This window comes from Elgaria multicarinata, chromosome 6 (genome assembly GCF_023053635.1).
Source record: "Elgaria multicarinata webbii isolate HBS135686 ecotype San Diego chromosome 6, rElgMul1.1.pri, whole genome shotgun sequence".
NCBI lineage: Eukaryota > Metazoa > Chordata > Lepidosauria > Squamata > Anguidae > Elgaria > Elgaria multicarinata.
In genome coordinates this window covers 6877738-6899049 of record NC_086176.1, presented here as the reverse complement: position 1 = coordinate 6899049, position 21312 = coordinate 6877738, and the positions used below count along the sequence as shown (strand labels likewise).

At 45.1% G+C, this 21312-nt stretch overlaps 1 protein-coding gene across 2 annotated transcripts; it reads left to right on the top strand.

Moving 5' to 3' along the window:
- Positions 1-8013: 8013 nt before the first annotated feature.
- DUSP12 (dual specificity phosphatase 12) lies at positions 8014-17059 on the top strand. Of its 2 annotated transcripts, XM_063128916.1 has the most exons (7): positions 8014-8276; positions 9168-9281; positions 9396-9514; positions 13018-13114; positions 13591-13777; positions 14612-14778; positions 16489-17059. In XM_063128916.1, exons 1-6 carry the CDS (start codon positions 8014-8016, stop codon positions 14771-14773), a joined length of 942 nt encoding a protein of 313 aa, XP_062984986.1. In that variant the 3' UTR covers positions 14774-14778; positions 16489-17059. The 2 variants fall into 2 exon arrangements, with proteins under 2 accessions (XP_062984986.1, XP_062984985.1); XM_063128915.1 differs by having other exon boundaries at positions 14612-17059.
- Positions 17060-21312: the final 4253 nt, after the last annotated feature.

The window sequence follows — 21312 nt, the reverse complement described above, 5'->3', positions numbered from 1 at the left end:
ACTCTTGGAGGGATGCCAGCTTTCGCTGACACTTTCTTGGCAGGCCTTATAGCGGGGCTTTGCCGTTGGCCGTGATTACCTTTCACCCAGCTAAGCTGGGTACTCATTTTACCTACCTCGGAAGGATGGAAGGCTGAGTAGACGGCTGCCTGAAACCAGCTTCCGCTGGGGTCGAACTCTGGTCGTGGGGAGAGTTTCAGCTGCACAAACTGCTGCTTTACTGCTCTGCGCCACGCAAGATTCATAGTTGGAGAGCCAGGTCGAAATGATCCTTTTCGGGCCGGGCTGCCATGGTCTCAGAAAAGAGAAATGGCATCTGCTCCTCACGCAACAGCACGATTCTGTAAAGAAACTCGTATTCTTCAGCTTCCGACAGCTCGCCTCGCCTTCCTTCTTTTGTCTCGTTGGGTGCCGTTCCTTCAGCGATGCCCCTGCAGACTTCGTGCGTGCAAAAGACTCGTGTGCCCGCTAAGGCCCAACAATGCTGCTGCGGAAAGAAGCGCACCTTATTGAACCCCGTCCTTAAGGATGCCCTCCTCCATCCGCCTGGGCCGAAGTCCTATTGAACGTAATGGCGCTTAATCCCGAGTAAACCTGTATAGGATCACGCTGTAAGATGCATTCACACGGGAAATCGGGTTTGCTTGCTGTCGCTTCTCCCCCCCCCTGCAGCTTTGTCCCTCATTACTTCCTCTTTTGAAAGAGGAAATAAACAAGGTGCACGTGGCCCATTCAGTGGGCCTTTTTGATCCCGCTGCTTCTCCTGCACACAGCAGCAGATAGCAGCAACTGCCGTCTTTAAAAACAAGTCGGATTTACTGGGATGTTCATCGAGCATTTTATCACACGCTGGCTACACGAAGCAACATTAAGGAAACCTGATTTCCCCCCCGATGCTCTGGGGTGTTTTTTGTGTGTGAAAAAGGCTAGAAGGGGCGGGAGCGTGCGGCAGGCAGGCATGGTGAGAGGGACCAGCGCGTGTTCAGTAACTAACGCTGGTCTGATGGAGGTCTTAGGATCCGCTTCCCCGCCTTCTTAAGTCAGTGCATGTTTACCAACCATTCACAAGATATGCTCACAAGTCTGAACCCCAAAGTCTCCAGTCCAACTCTCACATCCGCCATTTACGTCTTATGTATGTTGCAATAAAACACTCAGCATTGCATACAATAGGCTGCAAAACAGTCAAGAATATCTGTATTTCTTCTTGCACCTGATGATGATTTTGAATGAGGCTGTTTTGACTAGGGCCAGATTACTAAACAGGGTAACAAGACCCTGACCTGCAGTCCATGATTGTCATAACACAGTGCTGCTGCAGTCTAATCAATTTCCCCTAAAAAAAAAAAAAACAGTTAAAGGGGTCATTCTCAACAGATTTAAGGCCTGTGATCTTCATAATAGAGAATAAAAATTCTAATTATTTCAGAATAACGGTTTTGATGATGATGCAGGAAAAATATGATGCTGATTGATATGTGAGTCATGTATGCTTTGATCTATAGCACAAAAAAGTTTGTTCCTCACCTGGTAGCAATTCTCAAGTGGTCTATAAGAAAAAACGTTTGACAACTACAGCTTAGGCACACAGTCTTATAGTCCAACTTTACCATTCCATGGAGCAGAACCCTGGATAAATAGAATAGTCGTATAAATGCGCATCTGAGGCATTTCACAATAGCACAATCAGGGTCATCCAGCAGTGAATGGTTTAAACTTTATGTGCTCTGATATTACAGTGCAATGGAAAGTCAGAGAGGTTACAATTCACATAGTGGACAACTTCTGACACTTTGTCAGTGTAGTTGTTGGGTGTTTAAAGAACCTTTCAGCGCATGCAGACAGACAAACCTGGTACTTTTCTATGTGATGAAGTTGTTGATGGTGATTAGAAATGTTTGACAAAAAGTCCGAGGGCGTTGACACAAGAACTCCAGGAGAGGTGAGTAAAATCCAGATCAGGATCTACCAATAGGTCTCTGGGGCATTTGGAGCAAACCAGCAAGGGTTACTGACTCCCAGTTACTTATCAATTGCAGCAAGAAAGGACCTAGTTGTCCTTTTCCAAATTATGCTGTCAAAATGAAAGAAGCTTGGGAACAGTTGTGGGCCAGGAGTGGACTTTTGTGCATACAAGGATTGTGTGCTTAGTTCTGGTACTGAAAACAGTTTCCTGAGTACGCACTCAGAGGCATCCTGTTCCTTAATTCTATGTGTATGTCTGTCGTCTCCACCAGGCACTATGGTGAACCTCAGATTTTTAGTAAAAAACACACACCAACAAGCTAGATCCCACAAGCCTGAATTCTGCCCAGCTCTGAACTACAAGTTACCCACTTAAATCCTGTGACAATATGGCCTTGTGTTGCGATTTCAGGAGGTTCATACACTCAGCACCTTCACACAAATGCTGTTAGTTATGAGCCTGCCCTGGGTGGTGGAATTTTGGAAACAGCCCTAGAGCAGTGGTTCCCAAAGTGGGTGGTACTGCCCCCTTGGGGGCGGTGAGATTGCATAGGGGGGTGTTAAGAGGCAAAGGGATGGCAGGGGGCACTAACAGGCAAAGGGGCGGCAGGGGGGCGCTCAAAGTGGTCTCTCCAGAAGGTCCTAAAAACGCTTCTGCTCAGGAAGGACTTTCTCACTCACGCAGCTGCTCTCTCCTCCTATCTCAAGCCCACAGCGGCCCCACCAGAAGTAGGGGGTGGGGGAAGCCCCCACAGGAGGCAGCAGAGCAGGAAACCACGGCGAATTCAGCTGCTCTGCCCACTCTTCTCCTGCCTAGGAGGGCCCAGGGCTCCTTCCCTGCTGGAGCCACCGCCACCCGCTTGCCCGCTCCCTCGGACAGAGCTTTTCCCCTCCTACAAGCTGCCCCGGCAGACCTCTCACGATAGTTGCTGCACAAGGTGGGAGCAGCAGCCCTGCAGCGGAGAGGAAGGAGCACGTGGAGGACAGCGGGTGGCAGAGCCTCTGCCAAGAACAGCGGCCAGCCGGCTGGGTCGGTGGGCAGCAGGACTGCTTGTGCTGCTGCAAGGTATCACCAGGCCCCCTTCCCCCATTGCAGATTGGGGCCATCTCTCCTCTGAGCTGCTGCCCTCCTGTCCTAATCAGCCCGGCAGCTATTGTGAGGCTTGGGGGGAGGGGGGGTTGGAGAGAGAGAGAAAGAGAGAGATGCTGTGTGTCTCTGTGTGTGCTCCCACCCCCTAAAAAATCTGGACTACAACAGGATTGGGAGAGAAAAGAAAAGGGGGAGGGAGAGAGAATTGCAATTCCCCAGGTCCTTCCTGGCTAAAGAAGATTCAGCAGCACCTTTTTCCAGAATGCTTGCTGAAACATCTGCCCTTGCTTATTTCCTATCTGCCCTTGCTTATTTCAGGGTGTCCAACCCCCTTTTTTCAAGCATTCTTTTGGTAAACATGGTATGTGTGTATCTTGTGTCACAATAAAAACAGAGCTGCAGCACAATCCTAAGTATGTCTACTCAGAAGTAAGCCCCACTGAGATCAATAGAACTTACTCTGAGGTAAATGTGCATAGGAATCAGCCTGAAAATGAAGAGAGGGTGAAGAAAAGACAGGAGAAAATGAATTGTAGAAATAGAATAGCAAGGTAACTGTGGGATATTTAACCACATTTAAAGACAATAAGTACAGTAAAATTAGTGCCCCTCTACTTCAGTCCCAGCCAGGTTTTCCATAGGAAAACTCTGTACCAGGTGGCAGATAATTATTTTAAAATTTTAATTAAAATACATTATCCTTTCCCATAACAAAATGGTGCTTACTCTTAAGTAAGTGTGTTCCACTGAAGAAGGAAATCCTATTTTATTCCTGTATTCATGCTAGTGTGACGTAAGTTAAAGGCACAATTTTATGCATGTTTAGACAGAAAAAAGTCCTTCAACTCCTAGAATCCCCTCTAAATGGGAAGCACCCGCACTAGGCTTGCCGAGGGAGGGAGGGAAAAGAGAGCAAACGCTTCTGTTTGCAGCCAGCATGGCAGAGCACACCAACTGGATTTTCAATAAAGAATTCAATTAATTGTTACTGTTTTGAATTTTATTGTTATTATCTTCCTTAGTGGGTTGTTGAAAACCACTATTCTGAAGAATGATTTTTATAGGGTAGGGTGGGGGCGCTGGGCATGAGTTTGTGGAACCAAGGGGGCGGTTACCTGAAAAAGTTTGGGAACCACTGCCCTAGAGCAACAAATGCTGCCAAGTCAAACACAGCCTACAAGCCATGAACAATAGTCCACCCAGGGCTTGGGAATCCTTCTGTTTTGCCTGGGATTGCCTAGTAGATTGTGATTGACATGCTGGGCAACCAATAGCACAATCAAGAAATAGGGTAACAGAGTTGAATGGAACGATTATAGCCTTCTTCTTGGGGTTTCTAGGAGTAAAATGGCAGGAAGAGGGGCCAGAACCAGCAACCAGACTATCATCTGCTTGCTTAGGGAGCTGGGTTTTTCCCCCTTTTCTTTTCTTAAAGCTCTGCTCCATTGGGCTTCACCCTGAGCTACCAGGTATCTAGGCTTTGTCTCCTGAGCAGCAGTGTAGCGGAGCCAGCACCTGCACTATTTGATTAGTGGGGCACTGATGTCATCCACCCCCTCTCAGAATCCACTGTTCCCTCTGGGCATAGCTGCAATTGTCACAGAAATGGGGGGGGGGTATTTCCCCAGCAATATTATCTTGTTACCTGTTGTAATGCAAAGGAGTTTGGGATGGCCTGTCTTGAATGGGCAATTAAAACCCTTTCATTTTACAAAAACACTTCTAAAACTAGTCCAAAGGTATGGATCAACAGGACTGCCTGAATTTGTGGACTCTCTTTAGGGCAGGTGCCTGTGTGGGGGCTGTCATGACGAGCACCTGCACTTCAAAATTTGCCACTGCAACATTGCCCCTGACCCAGTAGATACTTTCAGAGAAAGTTGGAAGTGCGTAATGGGATGATATGAGCCTGACCCAAAGAGAGTGAGGGGTTCCATCATCTATTTGGGTCATTGGCAGGAATATGGATTTCAAATTGACTACTTTAAGACAGACACAATTTCAGTGGCCTTTTTACTTAACATAGCAAAACCTGTCATGTCTGGGTGGTCCAAGAATAAGATATGAGCCTGAGATAATGCTGCGTCTTTGGATAGCATAAAGAATATCAGGTCACCTGTTGTAAAGGGAGAATATGTACTGAGAATATCTGATTTACAAGAATGTTCCAAGGATAAATGAGAAAAGGACACTTTTGACATTTCTTTGAATTCGGCCTGATTATAAAGACAGAATGTATTGAGCAGTAAAAGGGCAGAGACCCCAAACCACAGGAAGTTTAGTTTTTATAAATGTGTTTCCCCCTGCAATGATGTTTGCATAGAACAAAGGACAGAACAAACTAGTAAAGAAACAAAAGTCAGAAACAATTGCAGTGGGGAGAATGTGGGTGAAACTGAGAAACACCTAGTTTATTTTGGGAGCTTGGGAGCAAATTCATGAAACCAAACTGTTGATTACAGCAGCAGATGTTGAATAAAATGAAAAGGAAGTTCTTAGAAACAACAAAAGAGAAACCATCAACTGCAGAAAGTATTTTCGTGCAAAGAAACTCCACTTGCTTTGTCACCAGGATTGATCATTATTGCTTTAAAATGATTTTTGGAGGTCACTGGTTGAAGCTCAACCTTTTGATATACTATTTACTAATCTCAAGTAGATTATAGTTTTAAGTTTAACTAAACCCATCTTCTAGATAGGTTAGTTAAATGCTGTAATTTAGCACCCCACCCATTCATATTATGTCATCAGGATTGTATAGTACATTAATTTTCTGATGCTGCAGCAGCTGTTTTGGTTTTCTAGATCATGTACAGACTTGGGCTTCCATTTATCAAGATACTTTCCATGTATACTTCCTATAGGAGGGGCCATAGCTCAGTGGTGCAGCAGGTGCTTTGCAAGTCCAAAGTCACAGGCAGCAGGACTTGAAAACAGTTTCTTGCAGAGAGCCACTGCCGTGTAACTCAGCATGGCAGCTTCAAAGATCCACTGTGTGTGTGTGTGTGTGTGTGTGTGTGTGTGTGTGTGTGTGTATAATACTTAGATCTTGTTCTCAGAACTCACAGGCAATGGTCTTCCATCAAGATTGGCGTATTAGGGCTCCACCCCTACCCAGCTTCAGCAGTGCTGCATATAAAGTACTCCTTAGCACTATCATCTTGTGCGCTTGCTCTTATTGGCCAAAGCCAAAGCTGGGTGGGACCAGCCTCTCTCTCTCTTCTTGCCCAGTAGGCTGCCAAGGGAGGGGCAGATTGGTCTTGCCAGAGGTCTGAACTGATCATTCCACCCCAGTTAACTCACAGACCTAGCAAGAAGGCTTTCTGGCTGGGTTTGACTTCCACCTGGAACCTTCAGTGCTGTGTTCCCCAGGCTTCTCCTGAAACCTTCAGCCTAGTCCAGCAGCTACGCAGTCTCCAGTCCACCACCACCAGCTGTCGCACCAGCTTCAGCTCTTTCCTCGGAAGTCTGCCCCAGGAGTCTTCCTCTCCTCTCTTGCAGGGCTTCTTCAGTTTCTGCTGCCTCATGTGTTCTCAGTTCAGCCTCCCAGTCTAGTAGCTCCTCCTCCTCCTGGCTGATGTCTCCTTCTGGCACCCCAGCCTCTCATAAAGTTACCTCCTTTGGGAACTCTGCCGTCAGATTCCTCCTGTCAGACTCTTCACAGCTCCTTATATTCAGTCTCTAAGATCCCTCCAGCCAATCAACTTTGAGATGGCCAACATTCCGCCACACCATGTTCCCCAGCAACTAGTGCACACAGGCTCAGTGCCTCAAATACTGAAGATAGCACACAACCAACCATCAAGGCTAGTAGCCATGGATAGCCTTTGCCTCGACCCATACGAAGCCTGAATTTTCGGCATTAAATGGGAAGTCCATATTCGTCATGATGGCCCCTTGTTGGGCATGGAGCAGCAGCGTTGCCCGGTCCTTCGGCATCTCCTAGAGTCCCAGCCTTCCTCAACCTGGGGCACTCCAGATGTGTTGGACTACAACTCCCAGAATGGCTGGGGCATTCGGGGAGATGCAGTCCAACACATCTGGAGCGCCCCAGGTTGAGGAAGGCTGACGGAGGCGGAGGCGGGCGCCCTCTGCTGGTGCGCTGTGTACGTCTAAACATTTTTTTTAATCTCAGACAGACAGATCCCTTTTGGGGAGATGGGACTTCCTAGCTCCTTTTGACACCATTTTTGGGCTGAGTTCGGACGACCCGCTCATCAACGGCTGTTTTCCACTTTGTTCCTCTTACCCCCCCTCCCCGCTCCGGTAGATGAGCGCGTCGTCGTCCGAACTCAGCCCTTGAGAGTCTCGGGCAGAGGAGTTGGAGCTCCCCATAGGAAACAACGGACAAAAATCCGGATTTTTAGCGCAGCACAGCATTGTCCCTCCGCGAAAAAGGTAGCAGCAAAGACAAGAGTTCGTGATCTTTTTAGTTTGACATCTTCTTCCTTGTGAAAAATGTGTGTGTGTGTGTGTGTATGTGTGAGAGAGAGAGTTTTAAATTGAAATAAAATTAAAAAAATAAAGATTAGAAAGGGTCTCAGAATTATTTCCTACTACCGTATTTCTTCGATCGTAAGATGCACACTAATTTCAGTACCACCAACAGAAAAAAAGCTTTGATTCTAAGAACTAATAAACGCACCTGCGATTCTAAGACGCACCTCGTTTTTAGAGATGTTTATATGGGGAAAAAGGTGCGTCTTAGAATCGAAGAAATACGGTATTATAGGTCTACCTTTGCTATGGGGAGCCGCCACTTCCGCCTGGTGGAGGAAAAGCGTGTCAAAAGCCAACGCGGCGGAAGCGACAGCGGGCAGGTCTAGCCGGTATAGGGTTAGGGCTGTCTAAGGCGCGCAGAGACTGGCGCTGGGGAGGGGGCGGAGCGAGCACAGGCCCCGCCCCTTCCCCTCACGCCGGGGCGAAGGAGAGGCGCGCGGAAGGGCGTCGCCGTCGCCATGGTGCCGGTTCTGCCGGGCCTGTACCTGGGCGGCGCCGGCGCTGTCGCTGGCGCCGCGCTCGAGCAGTCGGGGGGCGCCGCGGCCCTCACGGCGCTGCTGCTGGTGGACTCGGAGGCGCCCCCGGCCGCCGCGGGGCCTGAGGCGCTGCTGCACGTCCCGGTGCTGGACCAGCCGCAGAGCGACCTGCTGAGCCACCTGGACGCCTGCGCTGCCTTCCTCAGCCGCGCCCGGGAGCGGGGCGGGAGCGTCCTGGTGCGGTGGTGAGCGCAGGGAGGCCGCGGCAGGGAGGGCGGGCCCAGGCAGGCTTGGAGGACGGGCCCAGGCAGGCAGAAACACACCGTATTGACCTGCAAGTGGATGCAGCTGAGGGCTTCCGGCCTGTAGCTGAGGGCTGGCGAGGCGCCTGAGCGGCCGGGGAGGTCGGGGTTGGGGGGTGTAGTGGGATTTGGCCTCAGCCCACCTTGGATCTGTAGCCCGAACGGGGTAAAGTAGGGTGACCCTATGGAAAGGAAGACAGGGCTCCTGTATCTTTAACAGTTGTATTGAAAAGGGAATTTCAGCAGGTGTCATTTGTATATATGGAGAACCTGGTGTGATTCCCTCTTCATCACACCAGTTAAAGCTGCAGGTGCCCTGCCCTCTTTTGTATCTGGTCACTCTAGTATAGCTCCTGCAGCTTTAACTGTTGTGATGAAGAGGGAATTTCACCAGGTTCCCCATATATACAAATGACACCTGCTGAAATTCCCTTTTCAATACAACTGTTAAAGATACAGACGCCCTGTCCTCCTTTTCATAGGGTCACCCTAGGTAAAGGTTTGCCCGCGACCCTCCCTGCTTCAGCCAGACCTTTGACCTGCAACATAGTGATAACGTTTCTTAAAAGAAAGCTTTAAGAGCTCAGAAGACCGGCACACGCCAGACGTTACTTAGCATGTAGTCTGAACAGGCCCCAGAGCAACTAGGGAACTAGGACTCCTCTTCAAAGAGAAAACGGTGTTCGAGACTTAGTGTGTTTTTCAAAACCTTTGTGAGAAGTGTGTGTTTTGTACCCCTGAATACAGAAAGCAGCTCTAGGTAAAAAGTCAATTTAATTGGAATGATATTCCCGGTTTTGGGTGCAGTCGTATTTCATCCTTTTGTCCTTTCAGTCAAGCTGGAGTCAGCCGAAGTGTTGCTGTTGTGACTGCCTATTTAATGAAAATCAACCATTTGCCTTTTGAAGAGGCCTATGCCTTTGTCCAGACTGTCAAACCTGATGCCAAGTATGTATTCTCCTCTTCTCCCTCCCCTTGGTAAAAGTTGTTTCCTTTCCTCATGAGGACTACAGTGCACATTTTCTATGACATAAGAAGGCGTTTTTTGACTTATTATTTCAGAATGAATGAAGGCTTTGAGTGGCAACTGAAACTCTATGAAAAAATGGGCTGCAAAGTTGATGTAACCAGTGCTTCTTACAAACAGTATCGTTTGCAGAAGTTTACAGAGAAATATCCTGGTAAGGGGATGAGAATTTACTACATACAAATTCAATTATTAATGTTGGAGCTAACTATATTAAACTGTACTTTTTGCTGTCTTTTGCCTGTCATGACCCAACAGAAATTGGCAGTAAATAAGCTGTTATGAATAGCAGTTCTTCAAAGCATGAATTGTATTATATTATTAAATGATGCTTGAATTCTGAAAGCATGGATATATGTTAGCAGCTGCAACTGAGAATAGTCTCCATCGCTAGAAAAGATCCCTTCCTACATGCAATGTTCACCATATAAGTACAGTCCGAATTATTTCCTACTTCTACACCTCATTTTTCCTGCTTTTGCTCTGGTCAAGTTAGAGCAAATATCAAAAAGTAGCAGAGAAAAGTTGGAGGGGAGAAGCATTGAGTAGGAAATCTGTGTCTCTGTATTCCTGGACTTAGATTTGTCATGGCTGGGACAGTGCAGGGGAGAAGCAATGGATGGAAGAAGGTTAAACACCCCTTTCTTTCTTTCTTTCTTTCTTTCTTTCTTTCTTGCTCCTCCTCCAACCCCATCCCATTTTTTATATTGGTTAGATGCCCAGGCTTTCTGTTGAAACCTCCTGTCTAACTTTGATTTAAAATATGGGCTGCTTGTAGAGCAAGCTTGAAAATGTAGTTGCATTTTTTTTAAAAAAAGTCAACCTATTATTTACTTTTACATTTCTGATTTGCCTTTCACCCCAATTAGTGCCCCCAAGGTGACTTATAGTGAAAACCTGCAACAGTTTTCAATTAAAAAAAAACTGCACCAACAGCAGATATTGAGAGCAGATCATCTTAAAAACAGAGTTTGGAGCAAAGAGATTTAAGGCACAATCTTATACATGTTTAGACAGAAAGTAAGTCCTACGACTCCCAGCGTGCTCCAGCTAGCATGGTTGGTTGGGGCATGCTGGGAAATGTAGGACTTTTTCTGTCTAAACATGCATAGGATCCCGCCTTTAAATACTAAAAAGCCATCCAAAACAAAAAGGTGTTAATAGCCCATCTAAAACTAAACAGAGAAGGGGCCAGCCTAACTTCATTGGGGGATAGTTCATAGGTGAGACGCTGCCACAGGTAAGGGTCTATCCTGTGTTCGTACCGACTTAATCTTACCTGGTGGTGGGGCATGAAGAAGAGCATGTGAAGAAAATCTTAAGTTACCATCCTTCAAATGGGAGGAGACAGTTTTTCAGATGTCCTGGCAAGCACCAGCACCTTAAATAGTGTGTGGAAACTGATTGGCAGCCATTTGATAGAAGACTGGTGTGTTATGGTCAAGAAGCTGCAAACCAGAAAGCAAACTGCTTGCTGCATTTTGCCCTAGTTGTATCTGAACCTCTTTCAAGGGCAGCTCCATGTAGAGTGTATTACAATAATCTGAGTGAAAGGTGATTAAGGAGCAGAGTACTGTAGTCAGCTCTGCTTTCACCAGAAAGCGGTGCAACTGAGCCATGGCTGAGTGGTACAGCCCATGCTTTGAATGCAGAAGGTCTTGGCTTCAGTCTCCGACATCTCCAGGTAGAGCTGGGAAATTCCTGGCTGAAGCCTGGAGAGCTATAGCCAGTCTTTGTAGACGGTACTAGGCTAGTTGGACCAGTGCTATGATTTTTATAAGGCAGCTTCCAGTGTTCCTAACTGATCCGCCAGTCAAAGCTAGGTAAAGGTACTTCTGGCTGCAGCAGCTACCTGACCCGTCCAGTGTTGGCTCCAGAAGCACCCCCAAGCTGTGAATCTGATCATTCAGAGGAAGTGCCACTGCCACCCCATCCAGAACAAAGCTGTACTGCCAATCCTATATTAGCTTTCCTACAGCTCAACAAGTGCCTCTTGTCTCGTCTGGATTAAACCTCAGTTTGTTAATCTTCATCCAAACCCATCACTGCAGCCAGACAATCATTCAAGATTTCCACAGTGTCCTTGGCATCAGTTGACAAAGAGAGACAGAGCTGTGTGTCATCAGCATAGTGATGAGACCCAACCTCAAAAGTCCCGATGACCTTTTTCAGCAGCTTCATATAGCTTTTGAAAACATAGGGGATAAAATAGAGCCCAGAGGAACCTCAAAGGCTATGGGCCCAAGGAATAATCCCCCAGCACCATCTTCTGAAAGCAGTCAAGTGAGATTGGAACCACTGTACACAGTGGCTCCAAGTCCTATACTGGCCAAATGTTTCAGATGGATACAGTATTGAATGCTGATGAGAGGTCCAGAAGACCCAACAGGGATGCACTCTCCCTGTTGATTTCCCAGGGTAAATCATCCACCAAGGCAACCAGGACTCTTTCAATCCCAAAATCTAGCCTGAACTCAGATTGGAAAGGATCTAAATGATCAGTTTCATGTAAGGAAGCCTGGAGTTGAGTTGCCACCACTTGGTCAAGGACCTTGCCTAGAAAATGAATGTGGAGACTGCCAATCGGCGCTCCCCCCCCCCCCAAGATGGCCTTACTACAGCTTCCTTTGGCGGGATTGGGACACAGCCTTCTCCAACGGAAGCATTTACCACCTTGATCACTCAACTGGCCAGTCCCCCTGTGGCAGCTTTTACTAACTAGTATGGACAAGAGCCTCACTTGTCCAAGCACAGATAGATCTAAATAAACGCTGCCTTTTACATTTTCAAAGGGGAAGTGCCTGCTGCTTCTTTGGCCTAGCATGTTTGGGGCAAACTGAGATACTTGCACTTGGGCACAAGCTAACCTAATGAATCTGCAAAGAACTTTCTAAAATGCTATGTTAAGACTCACATGTTGCAAATATGCTTCCATCAACGTCTTTCTCTTTCCCCACCCTGACCAAGAGTTCTTTGAAACTCAAAAGCTATCTTAGTATGTTGGCACTTGGACTTGAACCTAATAAATGTATTACGAAACCGTTACACCTCTGGATTTTTGTGGTCGACCAGTATAGCTAATCACGCTCTTATGTGATTTAAAAAAAAAGTCTCATAAAATCAGCTGAAATGCAGAAAATCATCATGTGACTATTCAATTGAGGAAAGCCTCAGGGGCTTTTTAAATGAAGGCAGGAATTGTACTTGGGTTTCAGCTGCAGCAGGTTCTTCTTGGCACTGACTGGGGCAAAACCTAAATTCTTAGCTTTTTAAATAACTGAATTTTATTATAAAGTTTCCTGAGTATGTTATTAAAGGGCAGCATATAAACACCCTCGATGGGTTGGACTGAGATTTAGGTGCATGCGACAAGGCTGGCAGAAATGGATTTCCCCATTTTCTTCCCACAGCAGCCCCTCTAGCCCTCTGAAAGTGCCACACAGAAGGTTGAGAGTTCCTGTTGAATGGGGTAAGCTGTGGTGGGAGAAGCAGGGGTCACCAAGAAATGGGGCACAGTGACTTTCTACAAGCAGAACCCTTCCTCTGGAGGAAGGCAGACCCGGATCCAACCTAAGAAATACATAAAAACAGCGTGCTTTAAAGTTACACGATGCTTGTTTGCAAGTTCATAAATCTGCCATTGCTTCCCCTTTTCAGAGCTACGAGACCTGCCACGGGAACTCTTTGCAGTTGACCCAGATGTCAAGCGTCAAACCCCAAATCATGAACGTCTTTACAGATGTAGGAAGTGCAGGTATGGGGCTCCACAGCTGTGCTTATGAGATGTGTATCCTTCTTTATGCTGAGGGATCAGAGGCGAATAGCAGTTTCCCAAAGGTTTCTTTATAGTACCTCTGTTCCCACAGGGCTTGCAATCTAAGTAATTAAATGGCTGAGGGATAAAAGAGGCCAAATGAAAATGACAACAAAGACATAAAAACTACCTTTTAATAATTAACTGAAATACCTATGACAATCCCAACAGCCATCAAAAGGACAATTCTTTCTGCAGGAAGTCACCTACTGTATGGCTGTTTGAAAAGTGGGATTGTCTGGGTGGGGGGACTCGAGTCCTGTCTCGGGTATAGTGGCAATGGTCTCCCTGCAACACATGCTTTAATAAACCTCAAAAAGAATGCAAGAAAACATACACCTATCAGTTGTTGCAACTGTCAGATGGCTTTGCTGTTATCTGTTCAAGTCATTGTTCTCTTTGCTTCTGGAGGATAGGCGCCTGCTCTTTCGAAGTTCGAGCATTTTGTCTCATGATGAAGGGAAAGGACCTGCTGCTTTTGCTCATAAGAGGCTTTCAGAACCTGCCCCTGTTTACTGTGATGGCCGATCCAGTTGTACTTCTTATTTCATTGAGCCTGTACAGTGGATGGAGCCGACGCTGTTAGGAGTGATGGAAGGACAGGTGAGGGAAACAAACTTTTGTAAACCGCCCAGAGAGCTTTGGCTATGGGGCAGTATAGAAATGTAATAATTAAATAAATAAACAAACAAACAAACAAACGGCTGAACTCCTAACTTTTGGAAGGAGGTCTGCATAGTTCTTACATTGCTGAAGAATAAGGATGTTTTTAATAGGTTCTCAAGCAATAATCTCTTGTATGAAGCGGCCATGTTTAAGCATGTGCACCCGCCATAGGCTAACTAAAGAGTCAGATACGTATAGCTTGGGGTGAAGGAAGGACTCTTGCCTTACGCCCTCTGCAGTTTGTTTGTTTATATATTTCAGGTGCAATCCTATGCGTGTTCAGACAGGAAAAAAGGCCTACAACTCCCAGCATGCCCTAGCCACCATGGCTAGCTGGGGCATGCTGGCCATTTTTCCCTGACAAATTATGTAAAGGGTTGCATCTTTATTTGATTTCTATCCTGCCCAAGAAGGAGAGGACAAGGGCCCAAATGGTTGAGGAAAGCGGGGCAGAGGACTAAGAGGCGGAACCTTGAGGAGAAGAACTGCAGTGGAATTAAGAAAAGGATGGGCTGGGAAAAACCCTTGGAGGGCTCCTGGGTAAGCTTACTCGCATTCCGTTTTTAGGAAGAGAGCAGTTCGGTAACAGAACTTCAGAGCCTGGGGAGCTGTAGTCAAAAGAGACCAGGTTTGATGAGGTTTTTGAATTAACCAGTAAAATCTTTCGAAGCTAGCGATCTGCAACAGTAATTTAGTTTAAAAGCTTATCTGTGCAAGTGTTAAGGGATGAGGCTGAACACTGAATGCCCCTTATATCTGGTTTTTCTGCAGCTTTTATGCCCAAAATGCACATCAAAATTGGGCTCCTTTCACTGGCATGGTGAGCAGTGTTCATGTGGCCATTGGGTGACTCCTGCCTTCCAGATTCACAAGAGTCGTGTGGATGAAACGAAAGGGCTGCCCATCGAGGTTCCACAGTGTGTGAGAAAGTGATCTTGGTTGGTACCTATGCAACCTAATCTAAATGGCACAAAGATTCTGAAGACTACAGTTAATGTAATGCTTTAAGAGGCAATGCCTCTTTTGCCGTAAAAGGATTGTTTTTCCTGAAGCCTTACGGCAGTCAGCAAGGCATTTATACAACAGAACTTATTGAACTCCACAATGGAGCATTTCCTTTGAGTATTTTTCTAATAGAACATCTTAAGGACCGAACTATGAGAAATGCATGTTCACATTTGGTGCCATCGGCAAACTTGGCCACTTCACTGCTCACTCCTAATTCCAGATCATTTATGAACAAGTTGAAAAGAATTGGTCCCAATACCGATCCCTGTGGGACCCCACTATTTACTTTCCTCCGTTGGGAGAATTGACCATTTATTCCTACTCTCTGCTTTCTGTTCTTTAACCAGTTACTGATCCATAAGAGGACTTCTCCTCTTATTCCGTTACTGCTAAGTTTGTTCAGGTGTCTTTGGTGAGGGTCTTTATCAAAAGCCTTGTTAACCTTTAGGGTTTTAAAGATTAAAACCATCACTTTGAATTGTGCCCAGAAATGAACTAGAAGCCAGTGCAGTTTGGAAAGAAAGAAAAAGGAGGCTTGGGGTGGGGGGAAATCAGGGTAAGGGTGTGTGCACCCTTCTTTCCATGGTGTGATCTTGATGATAATCCCTACCCCCAGCTGCTTTTTGTCCTGGGAGCAAAGCTGCTGTTAGCACCAATGCCATTTTCCCGGGTGGGGTGGGGTGGGGTGGGGGATTTCATTAGGACCCCAGTGGAGGGAGGGTTAAACCTTCTGTTTCCTGTGCATTGAAATGTGAATCTTGATCAGGCCTCCCTACCCTGCTAGTACTTTTTTTTAAAAAATGAGAGGGGTGAATGGCTTGCATTGTTTAGTTTGTTCATTGTTTTATCAAGGGATCTTCTAAAATGGTCTACATCCAAAGGGTTTTCCTAAACAACTGGTTTAGTTTTGATTATTATTAAAGAGGAGTAATTAGGGAGATACTCCATCAGTTAGAATGGTGAAATATAATCTAAAATGGAATAGTTTGAAGCATAATGTGATGATACCATCCAATTCCAGTTAGTACAGACATAGTTTGGACTTAACTGACGTTTCAGACCATTTTCAAAGGCAACACCATGTACAATGCAGTGCAGTAGTCCAAGTAAGACATGCGGGTAACTCTGGGAAAGGGATCTCTTTCCAGATAGGGGTGGTATACTGGTTGCAACCATAACCTGATGAAAAGTGATTGTAGCCATGGAGGCCACTTGCACTTCTAGTGACCGTCTGCAAGCCTGATCCTTTCGCGGGGAGTCCAGATTCCTCCAGAGCGGCTGGACAGACAGACCACAACTTCTCTGGACTGAGTCTCATTCAGCCCATTACTGGCTTAATTTCAGTGCCAGCTTAAGACCTGGCTGTTTACCCCCAACCTTTGGGTTTTATTGACTTCAGCTTGGTCTTGATTTGGTTGCTTGGTTATTAAAACCGATTTTATATTGTGGTTTCATTATTTTGAACTGTTTTAATTACTGTAGCCCACCTTGAGATTTGTTTCTATAGAGCAGGTTAGAAATATTTGAATAAGTATATACATCCATATAAATATTTGAATTATCAGTGGATATTCAATATTTCAAATGATCTGCTCTATAATTAGAACAGACATCCAGAAATCCTTTGTTCTCTCACACAGGGAATTGCCATGGTATTGCAGCTTGGATTATGTATAATACAGAATATCTACAAGTCTTTCATTTTCTGTCAGCCCTTTTATGGATCTAAGTTCACTGGCTCATTCTTGATGAGAGAAGTTTTTTCTTTCTTTCTTTCATGTCACTTAATTCTCACAGTCCATTGAGACTTACTTCCAGGTGAGCGTGTTTAGGATTGCAGGTCTTGCTTTGCAAATCCTTCTTCAAGATTTCTGGTTGCTTGATGTTATTTTATTATGGATTCATGCAGTTTTACAATGAAATTATTTTTGATTGTTTAAATTGTTAGGCTAAATTAAAGCCATCAGTTGAATGGATTGTTGGCAATTATTACAATTTTACATTTTAAAAGCAAAGTATTGCCATTTAGAAAGTCCGTCCTGAATTGCTTTGAGGTTTGTAATTGACCTGCCTTAAAATAGATTTTTGCACTGACTGATACAATGTAACATCTAGAGGTGATTCATATTATTTTAGGTAATATAATTTTTGGGTTTATGCAGTTCTTTATTACAATATATTTTTGTTTTGTCAAATAAACTTTTATAATTGTCTGGCATATTCAGTTTGTGGCTTTTCCATCCATTCATTATAAGTGTGTGGGCAGATTTCTGAACTTAATTCAAGATCATACAAATATCCCCTGGATGCTTCCATAGTACTTATTTAGTCTGGAATTGCTGCCTTTTGTTTGTTCAGTTTTTATGGAAAATTCAGTTTTTGTTGCCAACTCCTATATTTTCCCCATTCTTTTTGTTTTGTTTTGAAAGCTCATTTGTTGAGATTTTTCATTGACACAATAAAAAGAATACTGGAGAAGTACTTAGACATACAAGATGGAGAGATAGCGGAATGTCACTTAATGTTCCTCTACCCTTTGCACGAGAAGACAGTTGTTGCAAAAGGAAGGGTTCAGATGAAACTAATGAGTAAAACCACAAAAGGATGTGAAACATGCAACAGTGGAGCCCTGCAGAGGTAGATTTAGAAGACGTTACCCAGGCACAGGCAGCTTCTATGTTCTGTTAAAGCAAGAGGAGTAAAAAAAAGGTTTGATTGCTTTTTCAGAGCAGATGGGTTGAAAGACATAGCAGAAACAGAGCGTGTGAAGGCGTAATTTCAAGAAAACAACACAGCACAACATAAGTGCAGAGAGAAAAGGCAGATGAAGAATATTTTTTTAAAAAAATATTCTGATTGGTGGTATCTAAATAATGCTTCACTAAGTTCACTAAGCGTCCAATGAAGAGAAGGTTTATGATCACTCGTTGAAGGGGCATTGTCATTATTTCCGTTGAAAGACATTACAGTAAAGATGGGCGGTGGGGAGGGAGGTAGGAGTCTGGCCGTCATTTTAAAATAAAGGAAAAGGAGGGGGGACATGGAAATGCAGAGGGAAACAATGTGAACCGCCCAGAGAGCTTTGGCTATTGGGCGGTATAAAAATGTAATAAATAAATAATAAATAAAATAAAGAATGATGGGAGAATTATAGAGCAACATTTATATTGATGTGGTAGTTAGAGCAGCAGTGTGCACTTTTGGAATAAAACAATGGGGAAAATATTTACATACAAAATTCTAACGACATAATTACATAAACAATTGTTAACATCAGAAAGTGATAAGATACTCTCTTGACTGAGGATACTACAGGAAAAACAGGAACAGAGAGGTTACATTGATTATAAGACCAAAACAAAGGGGTGGGGGGAGAACACAATTGGGGGTGGGAAATAAAATATTACAAAAAAATGAGAAGGAATTAGCAGTACTGACAAGACACACTTTAAGGAGTTTTTCAACTTACCTTGGAAGAAGAGGTTTGTGTTGCAATCAAACAGCACTGATAGCTAGCTATCCCCCGAGAGAAACAACTGCTACAGGGTGGGCGAATGAACACGAGGAGAAACGCAGCCACAACTGTTGTTTTCGGCGCCGAAATCAAATGTCCACGCCTCCAGGTCAACAATTGGCTGAACAACTAGGTTTGAAATTTAAGACAGACGTAGCGATAACACAGAAAGAGGGACCATACAACATCATGCAACGTCAAAACCAAAAATACATTTTGCTAGAAAGAGGGAGAAATCAACGAAGATAAACCGTTAAAAGATGAACATCATGTGTCCCATACAGTTATTGTAACCCTTCATTAACATTTTTTTTGGTAAGTGTAGATACGGCCCAGGTTTTGGAAGCTGGTTGTTTGCTGAGTCTGCCCATTAGAGCAGACCTGAATGAAGAGGAAGCAAAGAGGAAAGAGGTGCTTATCTCAAGGGGTTCCTGAGTCACCTCAGGTTTGGTCTTGTCCCCTGCCCTTGAGACCCCCACCCATATCTTTTCAGGTCCAGAAAGAATCAAGGAGGCTTGTCTTCCAGAAGGGTCTCTGGAGTTGGGAGTTGTTAGATGGTTTACTAAGGATGGGGCAGGATTCCTGCATTGAGCAGGGGGTTGGACTCGATGGCCTTATAGGCCCCTTCCAACTCCACTATTCTATGATTCTGTGACTGAAGCAATGGTTCAGTTGGCAGCTGCTCTCCAGCTCTGCATCAAATGGTCAGCCCTGCACTGCTGCAGGATAACTCTGGCATCCTATTCGTATACCAACCTCGTGTGGGATGTGTGAGTGCTGCTTTTACTTTTGCTTCCTAGAGGAGCAAGCATTTGTGTCGTTTTTTAACTTTGCGAATAGTGTGTCTTTTGCAAAGAGGGGAACCCAAAACAATCCACATGCACACAAGGTTCTTCAAACAATGAATGGGGATGTTTATTATGCTCAAACAAGAATTATTACAGTGGGGAAAATAGCTCGGTAGAGCAATTGCAATGCACACATGCAGATCAATAAATCATGTCAGCCTGTAATGAGAGGTTGGATTGTGGGGAAATTAGCCGAGTTCTTTCAGAGGCTGGCTCTGGAGTTTAAACTAGGCTGTGGAAATGCAGTAACTTTTCAGCTTGCAGTAGGCAGGGTTTGCTGGGACGATAGGTTAAGGCGGTGGGGATTAGGTAAATCAGGGTTCCAAACACTTTTCAGAAGGGAACAGAAAGAATTGAGGGTAAGCACGGAGGAAGGAAAGGGTGAGAGGAAGATTTATTGTCATGCAAGGTGATGCAGTCAGGCTGGTTCCCAATGCACAACCACTATAGCATGAAGGGATGAGAAGGTGTCTACTCAAAATAAAAACACACTCATTACTTTTCTAGTGCTTTGGGTGGTTCCCTCTCCTTGCGAGGCAACAACTCCATCCCACACTGTTTAAGGCTGGCTGGTTGGCCGGCTGAACTCTATCTCTCCAAGCACCTTGGTCCCTGCCCATCAACAGATGCCTTAGAGACCTTGCTGCTACTACTTCAGCCCGCATTCCAGCTCAGCCATCTACTCGGTGCCCCTGCCTCTCCACCAAAGACTCGCTGTTCCCTCCTCCCGGGACAAAGCAAGTGGACAGAGGAACAAGTCATAGGCTGGGGTCCAGGTTATTTGAAAGATCATATTCTCCCTTATGAGCCTGCCCATGCTTTGAGATCTTCTGGAGAAGCCCTTCTTTCAGTCCCACCATCTTCACATGCGTGCATGGTGGGAACATGGGAGAGGGCCTTCTCGGTGGCTGCTCCAGTGCTTTGGAACTCTCTTCCCGGGGAAGCTAGACTGGCTCCCTCCTTGATGGGCTTTCGGAGGTAGGCAAAAACTTGTTTGTTCTAGTAGGCCTTTGGAGAGTAATTTGGTCCTCCATCTATGTTAATGACTTATAATTTTGTTGTGTATTTTAAACTTTTTTTTTTTTTACATTTCTTTTCCTAGGTTTTACCATGTATGTTTTAAACTTTGTAAGACCGCCTTGAGGCCCAGTATTGGGTAAAAGGCGGGATACTACTACTACTACTACTACTAATAATAATAATAATAATAATAAATAATAGGCTGGGTTTGCATGATCAGTGGGTGAAAGCACACAGTATGGGTTGTTTGCCCCACCCTAGTGCATGCCCACCATCCTCCCCCGCCTTGAGTGTGCGTAACCTTTTATCCCAATCAAAATTGCTGTCTCCCCCTTGCTTTCTCACCCATGAAGGAAAAGGGGTCAGGTCACCTGTCTCTCCCTCTGGAGAGAAAATCAGGTGTGGGGAGTGATTTTTAGTAGACAAATGGCCTGTGGGGAAAGGGTTGATCACCCCGTCATTTGTGCTCCTGCTTTATTCAGAGTCATGTTCCCGTGGCTGCATTAAAGTCAAACACCACACACTGTAGAGTAATCCCCTTCAGGTGTCTTATGCTCTATTCCGACTTTGGTCACTGATCCCAGTCAGCTTGTCAACACATCTCACACCAGGCTCATCTTTCCCCCAAACTGTTTCCTGGTACCTATTAAATCCAAACCTTCCCTTCTAGTACCCTCACCTCATCCATGTCTTGAACATCCTAAGCCCCCTTTGTCTAGCTGGCCACAGGCAGAACAGGTAACGTTTCTGAAATGTTATCTGGGAGTTCTCGGCTTTTAACATCATACCTATCAATCTAAATGTTTTTCTTCCAGAAACTCATGAATAAATTTTCCAATGTTAGTGGTGCTAACAAACACCCCAACCCTGCACCCTGCACCATGTATTAACTCATTTACATGGTATGTTTCACTAGAAAATCACGGGTTTTGCATCTCTTTGTTTCCATTGGAGACCCCTGCGCAGGAGACAGAAGAAGAAATATTTTAGGATGGTTGCCAAATGTGGCAACTGCCACTCTTGCCAGGAAGTTTCACGACAAGATGGCACCAAGACATTTTCTTCCGCTCCAGGATTTTCTA